The sequence below is a fragment of the Oryctolagus cuniculus genome, chromosome 14, assembly GCF_964237555.1.
Source record: "Oryctolagus cuniculus chromosome 14, mOryCun1.1, whole genome shotgun sequence".
NCBI classification, from domain to species: domain Eukaryota; kingdom Metazoa; phylum Chordata; class Mammalia; order Lagomorpha; family Leporidae; genus Oryctolagus; species Oryctolagus cuniculus.
In genome coordinates, this window is record NC_091445.1 from 304,692 (window position 1) to 316,758 (window position 12,067).

Consider the following 12,067-nt stretch of genomic DNA (forward strand, 5'->3'; position numbering starts at 1 on the left):
GAGGAACTCCAATGGCCAATAGACACATGAAAAAATGCTCAAGACCATTAGCCATCAGGGAAATGCCAATCAAACCACAATGAAGTTTCACCTCCTTCCAGTTAGAATGGCTCTCATATAGAAATTAACAAACAACAAATGCTGGCAAGGATATAGGGAAAAAGGTAGTCTAATCCACTGTTGGTGGGAATGTAAACTGGTGCAGCCACTGTGAAAGACAGTATGGAGATACCTCAGAAATCTGAATACAGATCTACCATATGAACCAGCCATCCCACTCCTGGGAATTTACCCAGGGGAAGGCAGTGGAGGATGGCCCGGGTGCTTGGGCGCCTGCACCTGTGTGGGAGACCAAAAAAGGCACCTGGCTCCTGGCTTCGGATCGGCGTAGCGTGCCCTTAGCGGCCATTTGGGGAGTAAACCAGTGGAGGGAAGACCTTTCTCTCTGTCTCTCTCTGTCTCACTGTCTAACTCTGCCTGTCTGATTAAAAAAAAAAAAAAGTAAGATTGATACACCATTGGCCCAACTATGAAAAAATGAGGAAAAAGACTCAATTTAATAAAATCAGAGATGAAAAAGGAAATGTAAAAAAGGATATCACAGACATAAAAAGAACCATTAGAAATTACTACAAAAAAGGGGCTGGCACTGCGGCACAGTGGGTTAAAGCCCCAGCCTGCAGCGCCAGCATCCCGTAAGGGTGCTGGTTCAAGTCCCGGCTGCTCCTCTTCCCATCCAGCTCTCTGCTATGGCCTGGGAAAGCAGTACAAGATGGCCCAAGTCCTTGGGACCCTGCACCCACGTGTGAGACCTTGAAGCTCCTGGCTCCTGGCTTCAGATCAGCTCAGCTCTGGCCGTTGCAGTCATTTAGGGAGTGAACCAGCAGAATGGAAGACCTCTCTCTCTCTCTCTATGTATCTACCTCTCCCTGTAACTCCGTATTTCAAATAAATAAAATAATTCTTTTAGAAAAAGAAATTACTACAAAAAGCTATTTGCCAACAAACTGGAAATCCAGAATAAATGGATTGGTTCCTGGACACATACAATCTATCAAAATTGAGTCATGAAGACATAGAAAACCTACACAGATCAACAACCAAGATGGAGACTGAATCATTAACAAAGACCTTCCCAATAATGAAAAGCCCAGGACTAGATGGCTTCACTGCTGAATTCTAACAGACATTTAAAGAACTCTACTTCTTCTCAAGCTATTCAAAACTGAAAGTGAAGGGAATCGGCCAAACTCCTTCTATGAGACCAATGTCACCTTAAATCCAAAACCAGAAAAAGATACAACAGGGAAACAGAACTACAGACCAATTTCCTTGATAAACATAGATGCAAAAATTCCCCAACAAAATTCTACCTAATGGAATTCAACAACACATCAGAAAGATCATTCACCCAGACAAGTGGGATAGTATTCAGGGATAGTTCAACATTCATATATCAATAAATGTGATACATCACATTAACAAACTGAAGAACAAAAACCATATGATTATCTTGATAGATGCAGAGAAAGAATTTGATAAAATAAACCATCCTCTTATGATGAAAATCTTATGCAAACTGGGTACACAAAGAACAATGCTCAAAACAATCTAAGCAACTTATGAAAAACCTACAGCAAGTATCTCATTGAATGGGGGAAAAGTTAGAAGCACTTCCACTAAGATCCAGAACCAGACAAGGTTGCCTGCTCTCACTACTGCTATCCAATATTGCCCTGGAAGTTCTTGCCAGAGCCATTAGGAAAGAAAAAGAAATCAAAGAGATACAAACTGGAAGCAGGAAGTCAAAGTATCTCTATTTGTACATGACATGATTCTATATATAAAGGATCCAAAAAACTCCACTAAGAGACCATTAGAACTGATAAGAGAGTTTGGTATAGTGGAAGCATATAAAATTAACGAACACAGGGCTAGCGTTGTGGTGCAGCAGGTTAAAGCACTAGCCTGCAGTGCTGGCAGCCCATAGGGTGCTGGTTTGAGTCCTGGCTGCTCCTCTTCCAATCCAGCTCCCTGCTGATGCACCTGGGAAAACAGCAGAAGGATGGCCTAAGTCCTTGGGCCCCTGCATCCATGTGGGAGACATGGAGGAAGCTCCAGGCTCCTGGCTTTAGACTGGCTCAGCTCCAACTATTGCTCCCATCTGGGGGAATGAACCAGCAGATGGAAGAATTCTGTCTCTACCTCTCTCTGTAACACTTTCAAATGAATAAAATAAATCTTTTTTTTTTTGACAGGCAAAGTGGACAGTGAGAGAGAGAGACAGAGAGAAAGGTCTTCCTTTGCCGTTGGTTCACTCTCCAATGGCCGCCGCGGCTGGCGCGCTGCGGCCGGCACACCGCGCTGATCCGATGGCAGGAGCCAGGAGCCAGGTGCTTTTCCTGGTCTCCCATGGGTGCAGGGCCCAAGCACCTGGGCCATCCTCCACTGCACTCCCGGGCCACAGCAGAGAGCTGGCCTGGAAGAGGGGCAACCGGGACAGAATCCGGCGCCCTGACCGGGACTAGAACCCGGTGTGCCGGTGCCGCAAGGCGGAGGATTAGCCTAGTGAGCCGCGGCGCCGGCCGAATAAAATAAATCTTAAAAAAAATTAAAAGAAAACAAAATTAACACAAAAATCAATAGCTTTTGTATACACAGACAATGCCATGGCTGAGAAATTACTTGTAAACTCAATCCCATTAACAATAGCTACAGAAAAAAATTACAGGTGAAATATCTCTACAATGAAAATTACAAAACATATGAGAAGGAAATTGAGAGGCCAGTGCTATGGCGTAATGGGTAAAGCCACCACCTGCAGTGCCAGCTTCTCATATGGGCACCAGTTCAAGTCCCAGCTGTTCCATTTCCGATCCAGCCTCAGCTATGGCCTGAAAAAGCAGTGGAAGATGGCTCAAGTCCTTAGGCCTTCAGATCGGCGCAGCTCCAGCCATTGTGGCCATCTGGGGAATGAACCAGCAGATGGAAGACCTCTCTCTCTGTCTCTACTTCCCTCCGTAACTCTTTCAAATAAATAAAGTAAGTCTTTAAAAAAATAGACAAATGAGATTACATCAAGATGAGCAGCTTTTGCATGGTAAAAGAAATACTCGGCAAAGTGAAGAGGCAACCAACAGAATGGGAGAAAATGTTTGCAAACTATGAAACTGGTAAATGATTAATATCAGGAGTCTATGAAGAGCTTAAGAAGATCAACAACGGGGCCAGCACTGTGCTGTACTAGGTTCAGCCTCCGCCTGTGGTGCCGGCATCCCACATGGCACTGGTTTCATTTCCCAGCTGCTCCTCTACCAATCCAGCTCTCTGCTTTTGGTCTGGGAAATCAGTGGAAGAAAGCCCAAGCGCTTTGGCCTCTGCACCTGTTAGGTAGGAAGTCAGATATGAGCTTACGTGTGTGTGACAAAGGCCTAAAGAGTTGACATCTAGGTCCAGCATATGCATCTCAAAGTCATCCCAATAACCTTCCAGGGGCAGCCCAGTATCTGCATCCTGCCCTGCCCCTTCTACCCGATAACCTGCCAGGTGGGGGTCCCCACCCCTTCTGCCTGATAATCTTCCAGGTGCAGCGCAGTATCTGCATTTCAAATATCCTGCTCTGGATCCTGATCCTCCAGGGGGTCCTGCCCATCCTTCCTCTAACCAGGGCGACACCAGCCAGGCTTCCTCTTGAATGATAACTTCAGGGGGAAAACTCAGATAGGATTTTTTCATATTTACATCCAAAAAGTCCTTTGTTCCAAGAGGAGTAGAGGTGGGGAGTCAAGACCCATCCCCTTAGAAACCCCCCAGCCTCACCCGGGCTGCGCACTAGCCCCCTACCTCTATGCTGAGCTGCCCGCCTGGCCTGGCCAGGTGTACTCTCTTCACTCAACCATGTAACCCCGCTCTCCCCCTGTCTGAGAGACTGGGCACTCTCTCAGGTTCTGTCTGGAGAGGTGCCCATCTGTTCTTACAGATGTCCCTGCCCTAATAAACCTTGCTATTCTGCTTTCTGTCTCACGCCTGAATTCTTTCTTGTGCAAAGACAAGGACCCTGCCATTCACAAGTAACACACCCACATGGGAGACCCAAAAGAAGCTCCTGGCTTCAGAACAGCCCAGCTCCGGCCACTGTGGCCATTTATCGAGTAAACCAGTGGATAGAAGACTTGTCTCTCTGTCTCGCCCTCTCTCTGTTGGTAATTTTGCCTTTCAAATAAACAAAACTTTAAAAAGAAAAGAAAACAACAACAGAACAAACAATCCAGTTAAGAAATGGGCAAAGGACTTGAACAGGCATTTTTCAAGAGGAAATTCAAATGGCCAACAGACACATGAATAAGTGCTCTGGATCATCAGCCATCAGAGGCATGCAATCAAAACCACAATGAGGTTTCAACTCACCCTGGTTAGAATGGTCTCAATCACCAGTGCCATGGCTCATTTGGCTAATCCTCCGCCTGAGGCACCAGCACCCTGGGTTCTAGTCCCGGTTGAGGTGCTGGATTCTGTCCCAGTTGCTCCTCTTCCAGTCCAGCTCTCTGCTGTGGCCCGGGAAGGCAGTGGAGGATGGCCCAAGTGCTTGGGCCCTGCACCCGCATAGGAGACCAGGAGAAGCACCTGGCTCCTGGCTTCGGATTGGCACGGCGCGGCGCACACGCCAGCCACAGCACACCGGCCATAGCGGCCATTTTGGGGGTAAACCAACAGAGAAAGGAAGACCTTTCTGTCTCTCTCTCACTGTCTAACTCTGCCTGTTAAAAAAAAAAAAAAAAGGATGGTTCTAAATCAGAAATCAACAAACAAAAAATGCTGGCAAGGAAGTAGAGAAAAAGGTACTCTAATCCACTGTTCGTGGGAATGTAAACTAGTACAGCCATTGTGGAAGACAGCATAGTAATACCACAGAAATCTGAATACAAACCTACCATATAACCCAGCCATCCAACTCCTGGGAATTTACCCAAAGGAAAAGACATTAGCATACAAAAGAGTTATCTATACCCCCATACACATACACACACACACACTATGGACTACTACTCAGCCACAAAAAAAAAAAAAAAAGAAGAATAAATGTAGCTGGAAACCGTTACATTTAGTGAAATAAGCCAGTCCAAAAAAAGATAAATACTATGTTTTCCCTGATCGGTGGTAACTAATAGAGTACCAAAAATGTAGTGTATAGGAGTGAAATTGACACTTTGAGATTTGATGATTGTTTACAGCCCTTGTCTCTACTGCTGAAGAACAGTGTTTTTTCTTCTTGATATTTGTTGAACTCTTTACTTAGTATAGGGTTAGTCTTCTGAGAATAAAGTAAACTGAAAGTAGATCACTGTAAATACTGAGAGAGAAAATAAGAGAGGAAGGAGGAAGAAGGGGTAGTATGGGTGGGAGGGTGGGAAGCATCACTATTTTCCCAAATCTATACATATGAAATACATGAAAGCTGCTTGCCTTAAATAAAAAAATAGTCAGACAGTCAAAGCAGAGTCAAATCGGGACAGGCAAGGATCCTGAATGTAGGGAAGCTGTTTTTAGAATCATTAATCTTCCAAATCAGATTTGTTTTTGGTTGGAGAACATAACAGGAGCAAGCTCTGGTCTCTGAGTCTTTCAGGTCACTTGGTTGTAATACTCCTCATTGGTTACAGAATGATTAAACTATTTTGCATATTAAAAAAGTTCTTGTGGCTGGCATTGTGTTGTAGCGGGTAAAGCCGCCACCTGCAGTGCCAGCATCCCATATGGACACCAGTTGGCAGTCCCAGCTGCTCCAATCCAGCTCACTGCTATGGCCTTGGAAAACAATAGAAGATGGCCCAAGTCCTTGGGCCCCTGCATTCACATGGGAGACCAGGAAGAAGCTCCTGGCTCCTGGCTTTGGATCAGCACAGCTCCAGCCATTTTGGCCATCTGAGGAGTGAACCAGCAGATGGAAGACCTCTCTCCCTCGGCCTCTCTTTCTCTCTCTGTGTAACTCTGGCTTTCAAATAAATAAATAAATCTTTAAAAAAATTCTCCATAGTTATTAAAAGTATGTAAAAGGCCATCTACCATACTACAACCATCTCACTACAGAGTAAAATTTTACTGTAAATTCTGAGTATTCCTTAGCAGAATGAACTTGAAACTGAAATTCCTATATGGTTTTGTATTTTTCAGTCCCAGAGATATTTAATATTTTTTAAACATGGTATTGTCTCTGGAAACAAAAGCATGACAGTACCTTGTGATGCCCATTTATCACAGCGTCGTGTAGGGGAGTGATCTGGCACAGTCCTTTGATGTTGACATCTGCTCCACCTTTTAACAGTTCTCTGGCTACCTGGTAATACCCTCCCAAACTAGCTTCATGGAGTGCTGTCCAACCTATTATATAGAGAGGAAATCCAAATGAAGAGATTTAAAAATGGTAAATACGGTTACTAGTTTTCCTGTGAATTCCTTAAGATGCATATGGCTTTTTAAAGCAAAAATTATAACATTATATTTTGGTATTTATCATATCTATAGATATGTCACATATGACGGTTACAGCATAAAGAAGGGGAATAATAGGCTGTGGGCACTCAAGGTTCTTATATTTAGTATGAAGTATTACAATATTAACTCTAAGAAGAATGCAAAACATTCGAGGCGATTACTTAATCCCTAGAGCAACTGAAAAATAATGCAAAAACAAAGAAACAAAAAACAGATCAAATAAACAGAAAACAAGCAGAAAATGGTAGTTCTAAATCCAATCATTTATATTAAATAGAAATGGATTAATCACTTCAATTTCCAATTAAAAGGCAAGAGATTGACAGAATCAATAAAAAAGCAAAATTGATACTGTCTACAAGAAACATAATTTAATTATAAATACAAGTTGAAAATAAAAGGATGGAAAAGGATACTGCAAATAAACAATAAGCCTAAGAAGGCCAGCATGACTGCATTAATATTATACACAACAGATATCGAGACAACCAGGTATCAGAAATACAGACGCCATTAACTCTCGAAGGCAGACGATGGTTCACCTCCAAGGACACTTCCATCCCTTTTATCGCTCAAACTATAGTAAAAATTAGTTTGCTCAAGGCCACAAAAATGGCTACCACAGGAATGAGAAAATAATCATTAAAAAGATTATTTTCTTTTCTCAGTCCTGAACAACTAAAAGATAAGGTAAAGCAAAACAAACATTTTTCTTCTACAAAAATGCCAATGCCATATTTTTAAATTACTGAAGAAATTCCCACTGAAAACAAGGTACATTGCGTCATTGGAAGTAAAGTTAGGTGGGGTGTGGGTAGGGACTGCAACTTCAGGTGAGATCTCAGCAAAATGATCTAGTGACGGGCCATCTTGGGTCAATGAAGTTAGAAGAAGCCTAATTCAACAGAGGGCACCATCGCAGACCACAAATACGGCCAACAGAAGTCAAAGGTAAAAGAATGCCCCCTCCCCTAAGAGTTACTTCTCTTGTGTTGTAAAACTACTCCTCAAAAATAACCATGGAGTACACTTTGTAACAGATCTTTTATTGTCTCCAAAGTCTGAAAGGAATGAAATCCTCAGACAACATTTTCTTTCAACTATCTTGTAGGAAATCTCTTTAAAAATGAACAAAATTAGGAGTGGTTAAAATGCCAGTTAGGATGCCTGCATCCCACCTCAGAGCTCCTAGGCTCAACACCCAGCTCCAGCTCTGGACTCCACCTTCCTGCTAATGCAAATCCTGGGAGGCAGTGGTGAGGGCTCAAGTAGCTGGGTTCCCACCACCAGGCAAGAGATCTGGACTGCATTCCCAACTCCCAGCTTGGGTCTTGCTCAGTGAGCATCTGGGAGCGTGCCTGCACATGAGTCTTGTTTCTCTCGCTCTCTCTCTAACATGTGTATCTGCTTCTCAAACAACTGAATATGAAAAAATAAATAAAACCATAAATTTTCTATAAGGAGAACATAACAACACATGTCTAAAAAAAGATTCAAGGATAAAACAACTCAACAGCAAGAAAACACAATTTAAAATTGGGCAAACAACCTAGATAAGACATTTCTCAAGAGAAGACATCCAAAATTGCTAACAAGAACATGAAAAAAATGCTAAACATCACTAACAATCAGGCAAGTGCAAGTTAAAATCACAATGAAATATCACTTCGCACCTGTTAGAACAGCTGTGATCAAGAAGACAAAAATAACAAGTGCTGGTGAGAATGTGGCTAAGAATGTAAGTTGCTACAACTGATAGGAGAAACAATATGGCAGCTCTTCAAAAGCTAAAAACAGAATTACCATATGACTCAGCAACTCCAGGACTGGGTGTACATTGAAAGGAAATGAAATGCACTCCCATTTATCGCAGCGTAACTTACAACAGCCAAGACACAAAATCAACTTGAGTGACTTTCCACATTGAACAGATAAAGAAAATGGGGTACAGGTTGAGGAACCCTTATCTAAAATGCTAGGGAACAGAAGTGTTTCAAATTTTGAAATACTTGCATGTGCATGTTTTACAGGATGAGCACCCAAATCCAAAAATCCAAAATCTGAAATATTCCAAATCCTAAATGTTTTGAGAAATATGTTGGTTTTCAGAAAATTTTTAGTTTTGCAGCCTTTCAGATTTCAGACTAGGGATGCTCAACATAAGTTGGATGCGTGTGTGTGTGTGTGTGTGTATACACATGCATGTAGGTGCACACACACAACAAATGAAATACAGTTATAAAAGGAAAAAACCCTGTCATTTACAACAACAGGTGAACTGCAAGGACATCATGAAAGATAAATACCACAGGATTTCATTCATGTATAGATTCTACAAATGTTGATCTTAGAAGCAGAGAGCAGATGGTGGTTAGCAAGGATGACCGTGGTTGGGGGGAGGGGACTGTTGAGATACTGGTCACAGGATGCAAAATTTCAGTAAGACAGGAGGAATAAGTTCAAGAGATCTGTTGTACAATGTGGTAACTGACAATAACTGGAAATACATAAGGACAGTTCAAAAAGTTCATGGAAAATGGAACCAAAAGCAAGTTTATTTTGGTGCAAAAAATGTTGAAATCATATATACATAGGTATTCTTGAGAAGTGCTGAGTGTGTAAAATAATCATGTGAAGTAATATGTGTAATAATTAGCTAGACTTAGTCATTCCATAATGCATATATACGTCAAAGCATCAGATTGTACAGAGTAAATAAATACAATTTCATTTGTCAATGTAAAAATGGAATTAAACTTCAAAAATTCATGATAATGTTTATACAGCGACAGTTAACTCTCAGAGATATGAAGTAAATTCTTTTCTGTATGAACTAGTCCTTAACAACTGCCTATTTTTTTTATTTTTTTTAATTTTATAGCTAGAGACAGACAGACAGACAGAAAGAAAGAAAGAAAGAAAGGAGTTTCCATCTGCTGGTTTACTCCCCAAAATCCCACAGCAGCAAGCCAGGGCTGAGCTGGGGTCAGGGCTAAACCCAGGAACTAGGAACTCAATCTATGTGGCTGGTATCCCACATGGATGGTAGGGACTCAATTACTTGAGCTATCACCACCACCTATCAGGTCTGCACTGGTGGGAAGCTGGAATCACCAGCCAGAGCCGGGCATCAAACCCAGGAATTCTGATACAGCACACAGGCATCTGAATCACTAGGCCAAACATCCATCTCTTCCCTACTATTTTTAACATCATCTGTTTCTTGGTTGGCTAGTAGTATAAAGCTCTTGCTCTTATCAGCATCCTATATGACAACCTCTCTTTTCAGTCCTAACATGCTTAGGAATCAGATAGCATTATGTGTAAAATACAGCTCACAGCATTGGTCTGAGAGATGGCTTTAGTAAAAAGGCTTTATGAAATGTATTTTAGGTATTCAGTCTTTTTCAGTCTACTTCTTGGCTGTCACTCTTGTTTTTGATAGGTAAAGAATTACAACAGGGGTCGGCACTGTGGCACAGCAGGTAATGCCTACGGCACTGGCATAACACATGGGTGTTGTTTTGAGTTCTGGATTCTCCATTTCCAGTCTGGCTCCCTGCTAATGCATCTGCAAAGCAGAAAGACGGCCCAAGTGCTTGGGCCCCTGCATCCACGCGGGAGACACAGAGGAAGTTCCTGGCTCCAGGCTTTGGACGGGCCCAGCTCCGGCCTTTGCAGCCATTCAGGGACTGAATTAGCAGAGGGAGGATCTCTCTATCTCTTCCTTCTCACTCTCTAACTCTGCCTTTCAAATAAAACAAATAAATCTTTTTTAAAAAGGAATTATAGCAATTAGTTTTTAAATCAAGGACAAGGATATCGTAAAACATAAATGAGGATAAAATGCAAATCATACTTATGAAAAGACCATTGGTATGTTATTACAAAATTTTGTTTATTTCTCATAGGGCATTTAGCTTTCTTTATTGTTATTATAAAATTGTGACAGGTGACTCAAAAGTTTAAATTATCTACAAGGTATAGCAAGGTGGTTATAGACTACAGGTTATTTTGCTTGATTGTTTTAAAAGCAGGGCCTGTTCTTCATAAAAATAAATGACAATTTGTAACTGGCCTATTTCTGTCTTCTGTACCTCTGCTTGCTTGATAACAGCAAGGCCACCAGACTATGGTTCCTCTTGCCTTATCCCTGCTGCAGCCAAAAGATAACACAGGTGGCGTCAGGATCAGTGATGCCATGTCTGACCTTGACCAGGAACAATTGTGTCGTTAAAATTTTTCAAAGACAAATACAGTTGAAAAGGAACTGGCTGATTGGCTAACTGCTTCTCACTTCTGTATGCCTGTTTTCTGCTTGCACAAGCCCACACACGTAATTAAATGACTAAAAAAAAAAAAAAAAAAAAAAGTAGGTTTTGCCTTAAAAAACCCCCTGACACTGCAACTTGGGGCTGTCTTCTCTGGACTTGCTCTGTGAGACGGCAGTCACCAGTTGGCTAATAAAGACTCCTAATTTGATCTCAAAGTCTCGCTGCGCTTTTAATCTGTGCACCCCACAACAAAATAAATACATTGTGCAGAGTAGAAGCATGCTGTGAAAACATAACATAAAAGTGAAATGGTACATAAAAGTCACACACTGCTTGCCAGTAAGTCACCTGTGAGGACTTCCAGGTTCTAACATACACATTTTGAGTACACATGCACACACATGCACACACATGCACATGTAAGTGTGTTTTGGGAGGCTAAGTCATAGCTGCATTTTAACCATCGCTGGTGGAACCAGGGGTTGAGGTACAGCAAGTTAAGCCAGGCCTGCAATGCTGGCATCCCATATGGGAGTGCCTAGTTCAAGTGCTGGCTGCTCCACTTCTGATCCAGCTCCCTGCTATTGGCCTGAGAAGGCAGCAGAGGATGGCCCAAGTACTTGGGTCCCTGTGATCCACGCAGGAGACACAGACAGAATTATTGGCTCATGGCTTTGGTTTGGATCCGATGGCGATTGTGGCCATCTGGGGAATGACCCAGTGATGCTCTCTCTCTCTCTTTCCATCTCCCTATCTCTGTCTCTGTCTCTTGCCTTTCAAATAAACAAACATTTTTAATTTTAAAAAGAACATTCTGTCCCTCTCTTCCGATAACAACTGCTTTTCAAGTAAACAAACTTTTCAAAGGAAGAAAAGGAACATTGCTGGTGATTCTGATAGCAACGGTTTGCACACACCCTGTACAAACTGTGATCTCTGCAAGCCTGTGAGATAAGGGAGCCAGAAATAAAGAGAGCTAAGAGGCACAAACTGACAAGAGAGAGTAGAGAACAGGGCAATTCAAAAGGCCTAAAAAACATAGTAAGGAGGGGCTGGCACCATGGTGCAGTGGGTGAAGCCGTGGCAGCCGCTGTCTGCAATGCCAACATCCCATATGGGTACTGGTTCGAGTCTTGCCTGCTCTACTTCCGATCCAGCTCTCTCCTATGACCTGGGAAAGTAGAAGATGGCCCAAGTGCTTGGGTCCCTGCACTGGCATGGGAGACCTGGAAGAAGCTCCTGGCTCCTGGCTTCGGATCAGCCCAGCTCCAGCTGCTGTGGCCACCTGGGAGTGAAACAGA

The 12,067-nt window shown here is 42.5% G+C and overlaps 1 protein-coding gene across 6 annotated transcripts in view; it reads right to left on the minus strand.

The window, feature by feature from the left end:
- Positions 1-12,067, minus strand: part of ANKRD31 (ankyrin repeat domain 31) — a 201,547-nt gene that overhangs the window by 99,492 nt on the left and 89,988 nt on the right. For all 6 annotated transcript variants that reach the window (XM_051838688.2, XM_051838689.2, XM_051838690.2 and 3 more), the window contains one exon: positions 6,236-6,378. In XM_051838688.2, coding sequence (XP_051694648.2) covers positions 6,236-6,378 — 143 coding nt within the window. The remainder of the gene's footprint in view (positions 1-6,235; positions 6,379-12,067) is intronic.